Raw genomic sequence first — 17,720 nt, 5'->3', positions numbered from 1 at the left:
AAAGGCGAATAAATGTAAAGATATAACACGGGCTGTATATATGCTAGTTTCAATTCAGTTGTAACCGTTCCTCCACCCCTCCAATTTTATTTACTCTATGACTTGTCAGGGAAGCCAAAGTCGATTCCGAACGGTGGATAGACGTAGCGCTTCAGCTCGCCCTTGCTGGCCAAATCGTCCGAGTAGGCATTCAGCAGCTTCAGGTCCTCATCGTCCAAGGCGACAATCTCCAGGTTGGCCTTGATGCGAGTAGGCGTAACAGATTTTGCCAGCACTGTGCTGCCACGGCTCACTACATGTAAGAGTAAGCAGCCTGCATGTTGAAACAGAAAATAACGGGATAGTAAGGGGGACATACCGTGGTAGCTCAACAGGACGGTTCCTGGAGAAACTCCCTTCTTCTCAGCAATCTTGACGACTGGCTCGGCGCTCATCAGAGGGCTGCCTGTGCTTCCCAGAGGGCTGTAGGCCATGACATGAATTCCGTGCTCCTTGCAGAAATCAACAATCTCTTGTTGGGGAAGGCTGGGGTGGTTCTCAATCTGGTTGACGGCGGGGACAACGGTGGCGTGTGGGATAAGCTGCTCGAGGTATTTCTTGCTGTACTGTTCCGTCTTGTTAGACGAGCACTTGTCAAATTGATCTCCATGATGATGATGAAAGAACACCTACGTTGCTGACACCGATGGCCTTGGTCTTGCCAGTCTTGAGAGCAGCCTCCATGTTCTTCCAGCCATCGACGTGGTTGTAGTCGAAGATGACATCTCGCTTGCCGTTGGGCAGGGTAGGGAACTTGTCATGGTTGCCTATATGCGATGCGAAATAGAATTAGAACATGCTTGTCTTTTTGGGAGCGAGATAAAGCGCGTGCTCTTACCATTGGGGTTCAGGAGAACAGGCCAGTGCTATTCGCGATCCATATCCGTCAGCGTCCATAATGGCCATCATGCAAAGGTACAGGTATATAGCTGTACTCACCACCAGCAGCAAGTCGACGTAATCCAGCCCCAGGCTCTTCAAGCTCTTATCCAGACACTCCTCCACTCGGGTGTTGTACGTTGCCCACACCTTTGTCACGACAAACACGTCCTCGCGCTTCACACCCGCCGCGAAAGCCTCCTTGAGGCCCTCGCCGACCTCGTCCTCGTTGGCGTAGCAGTAAGCGCCGTCGACGAGCTTGTATCCGTTCTGGAGCGCATAGGAAACGGCCGTCTGAACCTCGCCGGCCTTGGACTGCCATGTTCCTGCAAAAGTCGCAATCTCGATTAGCCTTGTTCACCATCAAAAACTGCCCCTCCCCCGCCATTTGACTCTGGCCCCTCCCAGAGGGTGGGTGAGACATACCGAGACCAACAGCTGGCATCTCCAGGCCATTGTTGAGTTTGAACGTAGTGGTAACCATCTTGGCAGTTCTTTTTCTATTCGGGAATTTCAAAGCTTGGTCGAGTACGGAGTATGAATGTTCAAGGAACCGAATCCCCGCGTCTGCGCATGATGGGCAAACGTGCTTCCCTCCATTTTATGAATCAAGACCCTGTCCCCAGCTTCGCGAGCAAACCCCGATCTCGCTTCCCAAATAGGTCGTCTTCGGCGGGCATTCGCCAAGGCACCGCGACCAAGCGTCGAAATGGTTCAATCAAAGACCGGCTTGACTGCGTGGGGGCGCCACAGCCCAGATTCCAGCCAAGGAGAAATCAGTCCGCCTTGATCCAGCTTCGGGTTGCCTTCGGCCGAGGGGGGGCGGCAAGCGGAAAACCGGTGCATTTCTCCGTTCTCTTCGAGGATCGATCGCAGAGCCCATCAAGGGCCAACGTCATGCACGCTCTTAAAGTACCTATGTACGCTTGTATGCACATGTATGTAGTATGCGGTATTATCACATGAAAAGCCGGGGGGCGCTTATTATTACAAAATACGTGTAGTTTCGAGTCGGTAACGCAACAAAGGTGGAGAAGCTTGCATAAAAGACAAGGCAGTTCCTGATGCCAACAACGCCGCGTTGATTCTCAAACACCTCCTTGATGCCGCTGCTCTGTACCTCTATGTAATTCTACAACAGAGTCTGCGATGCGTTGAAGAGTTAAGAAAAGAAAACAAGGGGGGAAAAACAGGACAAGCATGGGAAACATGGAAGATCCTTATACATCGAGACACATGATACATTTTGAAAGAAAAAGAGAAGAGGAAAAGACGGGGGGAAAATAACATGACCGTCCTGTGGTATCCGTACAGCTGCTGCATCTGCGTCGTCTATAAACCAATTGCATTTCTTACCCCGAGACCAGAACCCATAGTCTAACAGCGCATCCCTGTTAGCTTCTTGAAACACACATTTAAACGCCCTACGAGGAGGCATCACTTACAAGAAGAAAATCATCAAAACTCCAAACATCTTGGCGATAAGCCACCGGTTGCTCGATACCCGCGACCAGTATTTCATCAGTTCGCGCTGCGCCCCGTCCACATTGTCCACAACATCTTCCGTGTTGGCGTCGATTCGCTCAATCATTTCGCTCTGCTCGGAAACCATGGTCGCCAGCTGGCTGAAGATTCCTCCCAACTCGTTGATTGTTCTCTCAATGGCCTCGATGGCCTCTCCTCTCTGCTGAATATACGAATTGGTAGTGGTGGCCTCCTCCATCATCAACAACTGCTGGTCGCCCACGGGGCCTGGGTTCAAGGAGAGAGTGTCGTTGCCAGGCGCAGGCGATGCTCGATTTGGAGTTCCGTACAGGGGCGAGGCAGACTGCTGTAGTGACGGCTGTGCATGCTGAGATACTGAGGATATAAAGTTCTCGGTGCGTGACCTCGACGCCTGGATGTTCTTTGTTCGGGCCTCCAACACGTCCTTGAAATTCACAGAGACATCGGTCAACTTGCCCTGAAGCAAGTACACCACGTTTTTGTTGTGCTCGCCCTCCTGGTCGGCCTTGGGATGCTGCTGCTTCGACATTGTTTGCAAGGCACCGATCTGTTGGTTCAGCGACGACAAGTCTTGCTTGATGACGAATGTGAGCTCGTTGATTTCCACCGGCCGGTCATCAAAGAGAGTGCGGCGCTTTGCGACTGCGTATCATGTCAGTTTGAAATTCAATGCCATGCTTCTACTCGTTCCAGCATATGGCCACTCACGTTGCGCCAACTTCTCCAGCTTGCCCATGGTGGCCGAGATGCCTCTTCCAATCTCCGCCGCCTTCCTGGCAAAGTCTGATCTTCTCACCCGAGCATCTCCGTTTGCCGCAGACTTTTGCGCGTCGTTGAGCAGCGATCTCCTCTGCGAGCCCACCTTGCTTGCATTCTGGCGACGCTGGGCCTGGGCGAGGACCGACTTGAACTCGGCGGTTCGGTCCTGGATAGATGCGACAGCCATCTTGCCCTCGTAGACGGTTTTCTGGGGATTATTGGATCCGGACAGCGACCAGCGCGTCTGGCGATTGTAACTGAAGGGGGGCGAGATTGGTAGGGCTGTTTCCACGTGTGCGTTCGAGGCCCCTTGGGTAAGGGTAAGCCTTGAGGATCGAGATCAGGTGGCTAGCCGGGGTAAAGATGATGCAGCAATCTCGGCAAGATTGCAGTTCTCACGGATTAGTTCGTCCACCGTAGGTAGAATATTAAAATCGGACCTCGACTCTGGACGGCTTGGACTCGGGACCAGGTGTTCGGTTCGGGTCGGAAATGGGCGATCCAAGCAGCTGATGGCGGCAAGGATGGATTAATTAAAAGAGGCTCTGGACAAAGTAAGACGTAACTCGAAAAAGGTATAAGGAGCGAAGCCGTCAAATGATGGTTGAGAGAGTTGGATGGTTTCGGTCGGCTGCTAGTTGCGCCAGGGAGATTTGATGAATCCACGTTGCTTCGGATTGCGAGGCGCCACAACGTGCAATATCAGTGGATGGCGGCTCCAAGTAGCTCCCCGGGCCCGGCAGTATGGAGAGATACTTTCAATGTTAATGTTTAATTCGTATTGGCCTTGTGGGTGGGCCGCGGGAAGCTGGGGGGTGTGAAGAGCATAGCCACAGCGAGTTGCGAGGGGGATCTCGATGCTTGAAACACGTGTAGCCTCTACTTCTATGGAACTGTAGCTGCCCTTGCTTCGTAGAGTACCGGATACAGCGTTCATGCGGCTTTCGCCCTCTCGTTTAAGCGTGTACGCTCACCAGCCACAGCGCTGTGACGCGCCAGCCTCTTGCTACTGCAAGAAGCATTTCAGTGTACTTGGCAGTAGTACCTCTGCTATCGCCTGCTCTCCCTGTACTAAGCAGGAGCATAGGCCTCAAAGTGCCACGACGATCCGCGCTTCTTCCTTCCTCTCCTCCTCCTCACCAACTGTGACGATCTCTGATCGCAGCGCCTGTCCGTCTTCGTTGTAACAACCATTTGTACAGTATCTGCCGGCGTCTTCTCTTCGGGCTGTTTCTCGGCCCTTGCCAACCACTTCTCCGCTTCAAGTAATAATTTTCGCAATCGCAAAATCAAAGCAACGACCGTCGCTCCCTTGTCCCATTGTTTGCCTGTTCACGGTGTTCGTTCGTGCCGGCATTCCGCCTGGAAGGGGCGAAAGCATCGCGCAGCCTCCTGTGCTTTCTTTGTGGAAGCATGCTTTGCGATAGACTGTAAAAGGTTTCGCATAGTGACCAAGACGCAATGGAGGACTCGTACAGTCACCCAGTGAAACGTGCCCAGACGTCTCTGTATGGCTTTCCCCCCCCCCCTCTCCCTCTCCCTCTCGCACCACGCTGCTTCGCATTGTCCGCTGACAGACTTTTGATTTTTAGAACCCCCCAAAGTCAGCAAAGTCAACAATCGACGGCCTATCAGGTCAACGTGAGCCGGAAGAAGACGAGGAAATGGGTCGAGGCTAAGGTCCAGAGCTATGACGGCGACGACTGGGGAGCTGACGAGTACGACGAAGAGTCGGATCATGAGCCTCCTCCGCCTCCGCCAATCAACCCCTCGCTGCGCACATTCTCTGGCACCGACCTGCTACACTCTCGCCACAACACTCCTAGCCCGGCCTCGAGCTTGAGTGCGCTGCCGTCTCTGCGAACACAAGCTCAGCAGCAGCAACAGCAATCTCCCGCTGTGCCACCGGCCAACCAGCCTCCGCGCATTGGAGTTACTTCGCCTGTCGTATCGGATGCCTCGACTCGTAGTGCCTCGGAGTCGTTTGCCAGCGGCCATGTTGTATCACCCCAGCCCGTGGCTGCTTTCCAAGGGCGTGAAGGCGACGGCAATCTGTCGCTAGCCGGTATTGCTCAACTGCCTTCACAAGTCCAACAACAACAACAACAACAACAACAAGCTCCCAGCGGCTATGATGTGTCACGCTCTCCCAGCTTTGATCAGGCTATGAAACCCACATCCACGCCTCCGGTTGTCGTCGATCGCTCCGTATCGCCCCAGATTTCCGCACCAGCACCACCACTGCCACCCGCGCAACAACCTCCCCCCATCATCTACTCGCCCGACAATTATAGTCGTCTCCAGGATGACGTGGACCGTGAGACATTAGCCGGGGCATCTGTTATTCCCCCCAGCTCTGGGGCTGACCAATTCACTGTGTCTGCTCCAAAGCCACTCTCTAGCGAGGATAGACGGGATACTTGGGAAAGAGACGACGATTCCTCTCACGGTGACCACCCGGAAAATCAAGGAATCCGTTCAGACTTTGAGTCTCAAGCTGGGATTGACCGTGGACGAATGTCTGTGAGTCCAAAGTTGCCGGATCTTGCTCGCATGTCCGCGTTTGGAACCGATCTCTTCGCCTCCTCATCAAGCAACAACAACCTTTCGAAGCAAACTCCTATCAGTGAAGATCAAGCGGATAGAGGCGAGCCGGCTACTATTCCGGCGGATACCACGGCGGAATCTCGCTGGCAGCCTCCCGTAGCGCCGGCCGAGGACGAAGATCACTCAGAAGCTCCAGGGGGTGCGCCTCTCTCCCAGCCTAACAACCTGTTCCCCGGCAGAAACATTCCAGCTATTCCACCGTTGCGAACTCCCAGCCCCCAGCCGCTAGCTGCAGCCCCCTTTGACCCTCAAGGCACCAAAATCACCCCCACAGAGCCTCTTCAGCCCTACAGAGGAGAACCATTGCCTGATTTTGAGGCCCCTCGGTCGTTTCAAAGGGTGCAGACTTATGGCACCGACACCTCGTCTCCCATGAAGGATAGTCCGTTGAAAGAAAACGACGTGCTTAGTGACGAGATTATGCGAACTCTCAGCCCCTCGGGTGCAACTCCCGCCGATGTCAAGCTCAGCGATGGCCCGCAGCTGCATCCTCCAGAAGACCGGAGCGGCGTCAGGGAGAGCAGTTACACTCTTATGGACTATGATAGCTACTGGGCGGATACAGCAGACGACTCGGGCCCTGGCCATGAGGGTGTGCCGGCGCCGCCAACTGAGAATCTTCAGAGCCCACCGGCCGCTACAGAGCCGCTTTCCGCTCTTTCAACGCAGTCTGGTTTGAAATCGCCCGTCGATACCACTTCTTCTTCTTCACCACCAGCTACGTTAACGTTTGATTCGATTTTCTCTCCTCAACAACCCCAGCAACCACCTCAGGAAGAGCGGCAGCAGCAGCAGCAGCAGCAGGATCGACAACGGCGACAACCGTCTCTTAGACGAAGATTTTCCTGGGAAGCTGAAGAGCAGCAGCGCACTCCAACCACTCTGGCTCAGACTCCCATACAAGCTCAGCCAACTAGTGATGACTCCGCTGCTCCTGCGGTCCATCTCACCGGGCCATCCGGTCAACCATTTGAGCCATCCGTGACGAATTTCAGTACCGATTCTCGTAGCCATAGCCCTGTATCCCAGCTATCGCAGGCACCAACAACGGCGGCGGGATCCGGCTTGGGTGCCTTGGCGATTCAGACATCCAATCCGTCCGGCAGCCTCCCGGGGCATGATTCGTCACTCCCCGAGCCTCCCTCTCCAGTGTCTATTTCTGTGATCAGTGACAACCATTCTACCACTGCCCGTGAACAGGCACGCATGTCCATTGCGGACGAAAAGTTGTTCGCCGACCAGGGCTCCGTCAATCTGGTAACGGGATCTCCACCCCCAGCTTCGGATTCTCACCCGGCCGTGTCTTCACCGACTTCTGCAGCGTCTGTGCCCGCTCCACAAACCCCTGCCCCTAATCCGAACCCACTTGCACAGGCCAAGGCCATGAACTTTCGAGATATCATGGCTCTATCCACGCCTACGGAGAGGATAGCAAAATACACTGAAGCGCGCGAGGCCTTGGCAGCAAGGGATTCCGGCCTGGAGAGCTGGCTCTTGTATCTGACCACGGAGCATCCCGAGCTTTCGGCGTCCATCTCTGCTCCGGGAGGCCAGATGACCCCTCGGTCAAGCAACAACGCCTCCTTGCCGGCGGGATCTCAGGCTTCGGGCCAACAGCCTTATTACCAGCAGTATCTCAACGCCAGCTCGCCAAGCACGTCTGGGCCACAAAGCGGAGGTGGAGGTAGCGGCGGTGGCCGCTCGAGGTTGGGTGGGTTGTCGATGCCATCTCAGATGTCCGGCAGTGCGTTTGGGCATTCGGGCAACCAGATTGGCACAAAGAGCAAGGAGTTCATGCATTCAGCTGGAAAGATGGGCAAGGGACTGTTGAGCAAGGGCAAAAGCAAACTGCGCGGAAGCGGGGACAAGGTATTTCATTGATTGATTTTTTCTCCAGACCCTACTCGCAGTGAGTGGGCCCTCTTTCCTCTTCATTCCCTGGACAGAATAATACTTTCTTCTTCTTCTTCTCCTCTTCTTCTCCTTCTCACCTGTTGCGGTTATTCTTCTTGATACGATTGGCTATCATGAATGACGGATGCTCTGAGATTGAGGATATTTTGTACCCGCCCTTCCTCTTACACGGGACTAAAAATGGGGCATCATGATGTGACGGTGGCATACGAGATAGGAATTACACGGCAACATTTTTTGTTTTTGCCCTTTTTTTCGACGCTCTGTTCTTTGCCCTTGATCCCTTCACATGCCCATTTTCCCGCATACACACCTTCACTTGCCCTTGCCCTTCCCCTTTGCAGACTATCCATACCCATACGATCCCATCTATGCACAGACATGCACACTCATGCACCTCCCCGCCCCCCCTGCCCATGGACGACCCCCCTCCCCTTTGAAGTTATTTATCATGTGATGAATGAATATTAATGCTCTCTTCTTTCTCTGATTAGGTCGACACGATCCCTCCGGACCATCCGATGCCCAACAAAGCGCAACGACGCTCGACATGGCGCTTCAGCCTCGAGCCAAGACCCCGTGAAGATGATCTCGCCCCACATTCCAGCAGCGACATCTCCACGACACCGCCACAGCTGCCCGACCCGTCCCCGGTCTCCCCCTTGAACGCCGCATCTGGCCCTGGAGCCGCCTTTCCATGGAGTGTCTCGGATGACATGCCAGCCCCCGACCCGTCAGCTGGGAGGCTGCCCGGCGAGGTACACGTCACATCGGAGGACTTAGTCATATTCAATTCGTTCCTCCACGGGGCTTATCCGTCAGCAGAGCCGGAGGAGCATATATTCCCCGCTGGCCAAAGGAGCTCTGACTTGAACCCGGAGATGGTGACGCCGGATGATTGGGTCATGGTTCAGCATCAGGGTGAACAGAGCCAAGCTCAGAGAATGTCCACGTCGTTTAGGGCAATGGCTGGAGCAGATGATCAAGCACGGCAGCAACAGAATCAACCCCTAGATAAGTCGGACATGCCAAAGCGCAATTCCTCCTTTATCGGGTTGCCGCCCATCAGGAGAGGCTCAACATTTGGCACAAAATCAAAAGCACGGAGGGCCACGGAGCGCTTCTCCCTAGACGACGAAGACGGTGACGATGGTGCTGACATTGATGCTCCTCCCCTCTCTCCAGTCAGCGGGATTGACGCGTCGATACACCCCCCAGAGGCCGTGACGGGCACGAATCAAGGGGGACGCAATGAAAAGCCTCTGCCTCCTCAGCCCGGGCATGGAGTGCCTATGGCCATGGGCGTAGATCCTGGATTTGGCCAGCAACAGAGTTCCAATGCAGGCCATCACCCTCACCCTCACCCACAACAACAACAACAACAACAACAGCAGCAGCAGCAGCAATATCCTGGTGGACCGAACCCTCAACTTGCTCAAGGCGCGCCCATGCTTGGTAGCCTGGTCCAGAAACTCCCTCCTGCAGGTCCGTGGAAACTGGAAGAGAGCCATCTAACCGAGCCGCTTCACCTAACCAAAAAACGCTCCGGCACAGATTTTTCGCAACAGGATGCCTACTATGGGTACAATAAAGAGCTTGGATTGGAAATCCCTGCGGCTCCAATGCCTCCCGCTCAAGGCCCTCCCGGGCGATTCAGGAGTGATGTACCCCCATCGTCCGCTCGGCGTTATCCAGAGCTGTTTTCACTCCCAGGACAAGACCCACGGCAGTTGGGTCGAGGCCAGGGATACCCGCCTCAGATGCAAGGTCGCCCACCGAGAGAGGGGGCGGCACCCGTGCGGCAGCAACAGGGAGGACCAGACGTTGATGAGCGTGGGCGCAGGAGAAATTCGGGCATCTTGAAAGAGATTGGGACCCGAATTGCGAGAGCAACCTCGAGAGAACGACGGAGCTCTATTGCCGAAGCTAAGCCACCATCTATACAGCTTCGAGGGGATGAGGTATCAGAAGCCAGCATCACAACGGAGGATGCTTCGGACCGTAAAAAGAAGCGAGCCAGTTTCTTTGGATTCACTGGCCGTCCTTCCTCAACGGACCAGACGCTTCGGAAAGAAGAGGATCTGGGCAATCAGCCGCGCCAGCGGGATACACAATCTGCTGGAGCCGAGCCGCCTGCTGATCCCCGCGAAGATCATAAACGCTCCCTCTTTGGTGGTGGTGGACAGCTCAAGATAGGCCCCGGCAATTTCTCTCGTTCCTCAACTTCCAACTCTGCACTGGAGTCAGTTTCTGGGCCCAGTGGTGACGGGGTTCCGCACAAGAGAAGGATATCTGATATCGCCAAAGCTTCCGGCATTGCAGGCCTATTTGGTCGCTCACGTCAAGATCGTTCGTCACTGGGTGCAATGCCTCGGCAGCAGAACGGCGACCAGGCTTTGAACCAAAGAGCCTTGATACCTGATCGACCCCCCATGCAGCTCCCATCTTTGGATTTTACATCGGACCCTCTGGCTTCCATGTCTAGTTTGGGATTCGAGGAATCGTTTCAGATCTACCAACAAGACGAGCACCAGCCACAACCACAACGAGGCCTAGAACAACCTATGCAGACACAGTTTGGCAATTCCAATGCTTTCTCTGTTGGTTCTATGAACCCTCAAGCTCAACAGACTTCTCCGTTACCCACTGCAATTGGAAGCCAAGAGAGGACAGTAGCCTCGGCAGGATTGACTTCTCCTCCTTTCAACCAGCCACCACAGGGCATTAGCCAGAATTCAGAGCGACAGAATCTTCAGAGCCATTTGCCACCCCTTGCAACCGAGACTCTTGTGCCAGTGCAGAACGTGAACGCTGCTGCTACAGAGGGCCAAAACCGTTCCGGCAACGATAGTTTGGAAACCCCATCCGAGTCCCAGTTGGACTCGGCAATGGATGAAAAGACCCCTAGGCTTCAAGAATTCATATTTCAAGAGAAGCTGGCAGGTCTCCAAATTGGGGAGGATAATGTGAGCGAAGAGGAAGTTTTGAGATCACAGACTGTGTCGCCGGATATATCCATTGTATCCACCTCCAAGACGGAGGAGCAAGGCCCTGTTCGATCGCACAGCAATACCTCCGAGCATAGTGAGATGGTTGAGGGGGTTTTGATCACTCCTCCCCCTGAGGGGTCACTTCCATCGGTTGCGGATGCTGACAATGCCGGCCATTCTGCCATTCACCATGGTATGCCGCCGTCAGTCCACTCTTTCCCATCCATTTCTTCGCTCCGTGAGAAATCGGATGCCAAATCTATTCAGCAAGAGGGAAGTTCTGTACACCAGACCGAAGAGAGCGTAGCAATATCACCGGAACCGTCACCTCAAGTTACGAAATCTCAAGTATCGAGCAAAGCCGCAACGCCAATGTCTCAGCATCAACAACTGCACTCACCGGCTTTGGCGACAGTAAAGCTGCCAGAACCACAAAGCGCCGATCTGCCAGCCACTCCTCGGTCTCAAAGTAGACCTGAATCGCAGCCGCGGCTCCTCGACACGGCAGGGCAGAGGCAACTATCCGCTCCGTCATCACCGCTCCCTGCCGGCAACCAACCAGCACAGCAGCAACCAGCACAGCAGCAACCAGCACAGCAGCAACCAGCACAGCAGCAACCAGCACAGCAACAGCCCGTACAGCAACAACTCGCTCAGCAACAACCCGTACAGCAGTATGCTGTACAACAACAGCGTCCTGTACAGCAGCAGCACCTTGTACAGCCGCAGCATTCCATGCAGCAACAGCCGGTGCAACAGCTGCGGCCCCAATATGCACCATCGGTAGGCGCCTCTAATGCGTCCATTGCCTCAGAGGCGTCGACACCGGTGTATCAAGTTCAATCCGGATCTCAAAGCCTCTTCCCGGGGCTTCCTGGACCATTCGGACGCGCATCTACAGATGCTGCAGCGCAGCAGAAAGATAGCCAGGGATCGCGATGGAAAGGACTCAAGAACCGAATGAGCGAGCAGATTTCGCAAAGGTCACAGCCACAGCCACAGCAGCAGCAGCCACCGCAATTACAAAACATGAACCAGAGCCAGAACAAGACTGCCGTTGGAGACAAGATCAAGGGCAACAAGTTACTGGGCGCTCTGAGACGTACATCGAAACAGCCAGAGCTTAACCAAAGCCAGGCCATCGTTCAGCCATCTCCCAGCTCCAGGCAGCTTCCTAACCTGATCCCACAGCCTCATCCCCAGGGTTATCAGCCGCAACCTGGACAGTTGCAGGGCCCACCGCCTAATGGCATGCCTGCTAACCCTCAACACTTGCAGTCATCTATGCAACCACCCAATATGCCGAGGGCAAAGACTATGCCCCCTGGGCCACCACAGCAGAATGCCCCCCCCCGAGACCAGACACGGTCATCAGAGCCGCGTTATGAAAGCGTCCCTATTCCCAGGGGATATTCGGCGGTCCACGGCGAGGGCATGATGGTGCTATCGCCATATCAACCGAATGTTCGACGTCAGTTCGGCCCCCTACCGCCCCAGCAGCAGCAGCAGCAGCTACAGCAACACCCCCATCCCCATCCACAGATGCAACGGCAATGGCAAGGCGGTCATCCTCCACCCATGTCTCAGCAGCCTCAGCCAATTCAATTCCAAGGAAGCCCTCGCATGGTTCAAGGCCCCCAGAACGGGGGGCTGGGCCACTTGAGAGCTCCATCTGACTCACGATCCGATTATCTCAAACCCCAGAGTCCTGAGTCATTCAATACGCAATCGAGTCGGCACAATAGACACAGTTCGCAAGGTAGCCAGAACAGCAGAGCTGAGGGCCCGCGGTCTGCCAGTGACACGGGCAGCAACCTGGGAATGTCACATCCCGGCAGCCCTCAGCCGTCTGAAAGGGGAAATCTATCCGTCATGGACCGTCCTCGCTCTGCTTCACGAAGTCCCGCCGTATCGGTTGGGGCTGACCAGAAGCCTGACTTGAATCCTAGCGCAAAGCCAGATGGAACAACTGACTCAAGCCGGGCGTCGAACCTTGGCATAGATGTAGAAAAAGCTCAACAACTAGTAGAGGATGACCTTTATTCCGCTACACCCAAGGTTGTACCAATCGTGGCAGGAGATTCTGGTAACCCACCCGCCACATCTCAATCAGCATCAAATGAGCAGGCAGAAAGCTCTGCAGTGGCAGCGGGCAAGGCCGTCATCGTACCAGCAAACGCCGGTGCGATGGCAGAGCTAGAAGACACGGAAGAAGCACGGAAGCGAGCCATAAGGCTAGCATCACAGGAGGAGAAGATCTTTTACGAGCCTGAGGATTACGAACCCAAGATGAGCGCAACGAGCTATCCTGGACAAGAGTGGAATCCTTTTGGCGAACCGGAATTTGCAGACTGGAAGGAAGATTGATAGACAAGATTGCACTTGTTTATACGGGTATATACGATACGATGTGGAAGGGTGTTTCCCACTTTTCGTTTGTTCATCCTGATCCCGCTCTGTAATTCTCAGCGGAGCACGCGCGTCGTTTCAGATACCCCATTCACTTTCATTTGTTCGAACAGTTTGATGAGAGCAATTGCTCAAGGAATATTGGAGCCACAGCAAAGACTGTTGATTTGCGATCATGTAGATAGCACACATGTGAGAGAAGATGTGCAGAGCAGAATGCAGTAATAATATATGACATCCTTAACCCTTTTTTAATCTTCAGTTTCTTTCGTCTTCCTTTAATTTCCCTCTCTTCTTTTCCGTTTAGTGAGCACGCAGAGCCACACTCGGTATTCGTGGTGATGTGATGTTCGTCATCATGATCAGTAAATACGGCTTAGGTAACGAGGCGGCACCCCCGGCGAGGATGAAAATGATGACGAAACCGGGGTGCTTGAAGCTAGCACAGCGCCTTGTATGAAATGGGAAATCATGGGCAACATAGTGCTGGTATCGAAAGACGGATGTACCTACTAGGTAAACAGTTGTGGCATTTTCAATGTGCGGGGAAAGCGAGTCGTGTGTATAGAATCTAAAGTGCGTGCCTGAATCTGGCCATTCGATTTGGGCGGGAGAGTTGGAGCTAGTTGCTGGGCGTGGGAGCTCCGATTGTTGACCATTTTGAGTTCATTTTATTCGCTCTCTCTTTGTGTCATCTTTCTGGCTGCCATTGTCTGGCGTAGTATTGCTCCGTGTTGCCTCGGCGCTTGGATGATTACGAACAGGTACCTCGTATGTAAAGTGTGATGGGAGTTGACGGGTCAATTACGAGGTGCCATACGAAGTACGAAGCCCCTACCAATGCGAAGCCCATACTGATACGGGGAGTATTGTTTCTAGCCACTCTTTTCGACCCTTGGAAGAACAGCTTACTCGTGCTAGTGCCCTCCGTGTATGCGGCTAGCTCGGGGTCGTTGCAAGTACAAGTATGGAGAGTACTCCGTCAGCCGTTCCCATATCTGATGCAGCCAGATGACGACATGCTTTGTGCCTGTGCATGGAGCTACCAGGGTTCTCGAAGGCGCGTAATGTGCCTGATGATCCTCGCCGACTTTGGGCAGTGGGTTCGTTTATGGCTGCTGTGAAAGAAGCACTTGTCCATCGCCAGTGAATTGTGGCACAACTGCTGCTGAGCTTTGATGAAGATGGGGAGGTGTTGGTTTGGGGGCAATTGTTGTTACCTGTGGCAGTTGGTTAGGTGACGCGGGAAAGTGACTCTTTGTTGACTGATGCTGTGATGCTGATTGAGTGATATGGGTTGATTCAGTAGCGGAGTGACGGAGGATACAGGACCCATTGGCCCTTCTTCTTTTTAGTCTTGCTCTTTGTCCTGATCTTTGCCCTTCTCTTTTTTCTCGTTCTTTGTCCCGTGGAAGATGGAATGCGCACCTGATCTGTTGCTCAAAGCAAGCAAGGAGCTGGTGATGCTAGGTATCCAAAGGCTGGACAAAGAACAACCGCCCACTATATAATTTCCTCTCCTTTCTCTCCCTTCGTTTCTTTGAAGCTGTACTCTCCATGATGACGCTGTAGCATGACATTTAAAAGCCAGGTTCCCTCCCCCAAAACGAGGTCGATCAAAACCTCCATCAGAGCTTTTCATGCATGTCGGCTCCAGCGCTCACAATCGACTGTAATGCTCCAGAACCAATCTCGATGCGCATCTTTGCTAACAAAAGTTGAAGGATGACTTCAGTCTTTATAAAATCTTTTATCTGGTAAAGGAACCGCTCCGCTAAGATGGAGTGTCGTGCTACACGTATTGAAGATGTGATGCTCGGCGTGAATCTCAGCCAGGACACCATAAACACTCTTTGTGGTGCGATTTCCAAATCTAAAACGCGGCTACTTGATGGAAATCCAGTTGAAGGGGTTGAAATTCTCACGGGGGGGCGTTTTTGCCTTGCCCTGTGCCCCCCGTTTGGTCTTCAAGATATCGAATGAACCCGATGGATCTGACCTGAGAACTCGCTGGGGATATGCCAAGGGAACTGCCGAAATAATTGAACAGCACAAATTTGATTTGGTTGTTCTGCCCCCACAGACTTACTATATACTGACCGATGGACGACGACACCATCTCATCGCCGAGGAACGACTGTCACTGACCGCCAACCCCTTTGTACACAAGCAACTTTATGAATCGCTCGGTGCACGCCTTGAACCCGCACTACGGCAGCTCGTGGCCTTCATTCTCGCCACCGGTTTTCGTGACGTGGATTTTCGATACATTCCGATCCTTGACAAAGGACTGACGACAGCGCCTGAGGCTACCCCGAAGATTGAGCTGGTGGATTTCAGCGATCTTGGCAGCATCGAAGGAGGTCGCCCAACAGACTTACCATGAAGCTCTCTTTGGAAAAGGTCCAACTCCGAGAGGCTTGTTTCGAATGTATCGTTCCAGAGCACTTTGAGTTTCTTAGAGCCGAACTATCGAAGCATCAGGTGACGCTCGACTTAGCGGCCTATTATGAGGCTTGGAACGACCGCTGTCATGATTTTGAAGAGGCTCACCGCATACACAAAGAGCATCATTGAAACTGTTGCGACGGCCCTATCCATGGCTCTTCCACCGAACTTGACGCCTATCACGGCGCCTCTTGAAGCCTTCAATGGGAGCCCTCAACTATATTTGGCACTTCGGCGATTCTGGGCCGAGTCCATTGATCAACCAGACCTTGTTTTGCGCGGCATCATGATATTAAAAGCGAAGACGAGATTGCTGGCGGTACTGGCCATGTCGATCCAAGGGAGCGTCGCATCTTCAGCTACAGATACTACGTCCCCCAGCCAGCGTGTAAGTGAATTCTGCAGCAATGACAGGGCGCAATTGGTGAACAAGGCAAGACTTGAAAAGCTCACGGATGGAGGTGGCTTCTTTTTTGGGGTATCGCAGTGAGCAATTATTTCGAGGAAGAATACTGGGACGCAGTTGGCACGCTGAAAGATATTGGAATATTGCCCAATTATTTGGGCTCCTTCTAACGCCCAGTGGTCAATGGGCATTATCTTGGTAGATGTAATAGTATGGGCTGAATAATACATTTTCTGTTTAGAACTAGACGCCTTCGGATTCTTCTTTTCAACGGAAGAACACTCGTTTCGCCTTTGAGGCGTGAAGTCGGTACATGTAGGAATGAGTACATGTAGGGGTAATATACTGGTAGTAGTCACATGTACACTGCATGTAACGCTAGACATCGAATGCTATTACTGTTCTCGTTGATATAGGTTTCAAGACGGTTAACACCTGTAGTAGTAGATACTGGTCTTTTTGATACTTGATACTGCTGGGGCATCAAAACCGACTTCGAGGCGCGTCAACCCAGTGCGGCTAGCTCGGGATCGTGCAAATGAAGGTAAGCAGTTTCCTGTCTTATGCAGCCAGATGATGGCATGCTTTGGAGTTACGAAGGGCCTCGTACCTGCTACTGACGTGATACGAGACGGGGCCGAGCAACGTGTCTGATGATCCTCGTCGGTTTCAGGTAGTAGTGGCTTTCATCAATGGCGCTGCGAAAGGGACAGATTTGATGGATCTAATAACGCTCCGTGCAAGCACTTGTTAGTAGCGAGCAAATAGTCGCACAGCCGCAGCTGAAGCTTGTACATGTATCTATTGAAAGTAGGTACTTGTAGGAGCAATGACACCTGCTGTTAGTGGACAATGCGAAAAGGGCCTTTATTGATGAGAGATGCGTTGGTTCGGGGACAATAGCTGTATCTGTGGCAGTTGGGTCGTAACGCGGGGAGAGGGGGCCATCTGTTGACTGATGCTGTGATGTGCTGTTGATTGAGTGATACTGATTGAGCGGCCGAGCGATGGAGAACACCAGATCACTTGGCCCTTTTTTCTTCTTTCTGTTGGGTGATTTGATGCGTGTCTGATGTGTTGTTTGAAGCAAGGAGTTGGTGATATCAATAGTTTAAGACGTGAAGTCAGTAAGAACAGGTATTGACTACTAGTAGTACCTACTAAGGTAATAGGTCTAGTATACAAGACATCAATAACACATCCATCGGGTACTTGTACTGGGCCCGGTAATTGGTAGTACGAAGTATGTACAGTAGTATCTGATATTGATCCATCGGATGCTTCTGGGGCAAAGCAGAGAGACCACAGAAAGATGCCGGGGGATGGACTAGAAGGCGGGTCGGCCTTGGGCCCCCCTGTAGCTAGGAACACCTGACGCTCTTTTCCAGGGCTTGGGTGCGCTGTACGCGCTGTAAGGAGCAGCAGCTCGACGTGCCATTATGGAGCCGGACGCATGTAGGTACATGTATGTACATGTGATGTATCCAGCAGCTGCATGCTCCTTTTAATATAGTAGGTTAGTAGCTGCAGGTTCCAGCAAGTACCTACATAACTCGTACTCGTACATGTACAGTAGATACCTCTCTGGAGGCATCCAATTGCCCCCCCGTTCAAGTAGCAAGTCCATATACGATACGATATTACCGCACGGCATTTGCCAAAGCTTGAGCTTTGACCTCTTTAGCCGCCCGCCCGAGGTGCTTCTACAAGGGGGGAAGAATAAGAGTGTGCAGGTGATATTATAAAAAAAAAAAAGGGAAAAA

At 53.1% G+C, this 17,720-nt stretch overlaps 5 protein-coding genes across 5 annotated transcripts; 3 read left to right on the top strand and 2 right to left on the bottom strand.

Annotated features, from left to right (window-relative positions):
• Positions 1-95: 95 nt before the first annotated feature.
• Positions 96-1,402, bottom strand: Triagg1_3876 (uncharacterized protein; the record flags this gene model as incomplete). The annotated part of the gene is made up of 6 exons (XM_062898216.1): positions 96-292; positions 359-605; positions 673-806; positions 878-905; positions 979-1,244; positions 1,345-1,402. The coding sequence occupies 6 exons, from the start codon at positions 1,400-1,402 to the stop codon at positions 96-98; spliced, it is 930 nt and encodes a 309-aa protein (XP_062757379.1).
• A 957-nt stretch (positions 1,403-2,359) lies between these two features.
• Triagg1_3875 (uncharacterized protein) lies at positions 2,360-3,370 on the bottom strand (the record flags this gene model as incomplete). The annotated part of the gene is made up of 2 exons (XM_062898215.1): positions 2,360-3,066; positions 3,133-3,370. 2 exons carry the CDS (start codon positions 3,368-3,370, stop codon positions 2,360-2,362), a joined length of 945 nt encoding a protein of 314 aa, XP_062757378.1.
• Positions 3,371-4,644: 1,274 nt separating this feature from the next.
• Positions 4,645-7,671, top strand: Triagg1_3874 (uncharacterized protein; the record flags this gene model as incomplete). Its single annotated transcript, XM_062898214.1, has 1 exon — positions 4,645-7,671. The coding sequence occupies one exon, from the start codon at positions 4,645-4,647 to the stop codon at positions 7,669-7,671; it is 3,027 nt and encodes a 1,008-aa protein (XP_062757377.1).
• A 554-nt stretch (positions 7,672-8,225) lies between these two features.
• Triagg1_3873 (uncharacterized protein) lies at positions 8,226-13,061 on the top strand (the record flags this gene model as incomplete). The annotated part of the gene is made up of 1 exon (XM_062898213.1): positions 8,226-13,061. The coding sequence occupies one exon, from the start codon at positions 8,226-8,228 to the stop codon at positions 13,059-13,061; it is 4,836 nt and encodes a 1,611-aa protein (XP_062757376.1).
• Positions 13,062-14,994: 1,933 nt separating this feature from the next.
• Positions 14,995-15,489, top strand: Triagg1_3872 (uncharacterized protein; the record flags this gene model as incomplete). The annotated part of the gene is made up of 1 exon (XM_062898212.1): positions 14,995-15,489. The coding sequence occupies one exon, from the start codon at positions 14,995-14,997 to the stop codon at positions 15,487-15,489; it is 495 nt and encodes a 164-aa protein (XP_062757375.1).
• Between the last annotated feature and the right edge of the window lie 2,231 nt (positions 15,490-17,720).

The sequence above is a fragment of the Trichoderma aggressivum genome (assembly GCF_033847375.1).
Source record: "Trichoderma aggressivum f. europaeum strain CBS 100526 chromosome Unknown scaffold_011, whole genome shotgun sequence".
NCBI classification, from domain to species: domain Eukaryota; kingdom Fungi; phylum Ascomycota; class Sordariomycetes; order Hypocreales; family Hypocreaceae; genus Trichoderma; species Trichoderma aggressivum.
This window is presented reverse-complemented; position numbering and strand designations above follow the sequence as displayed.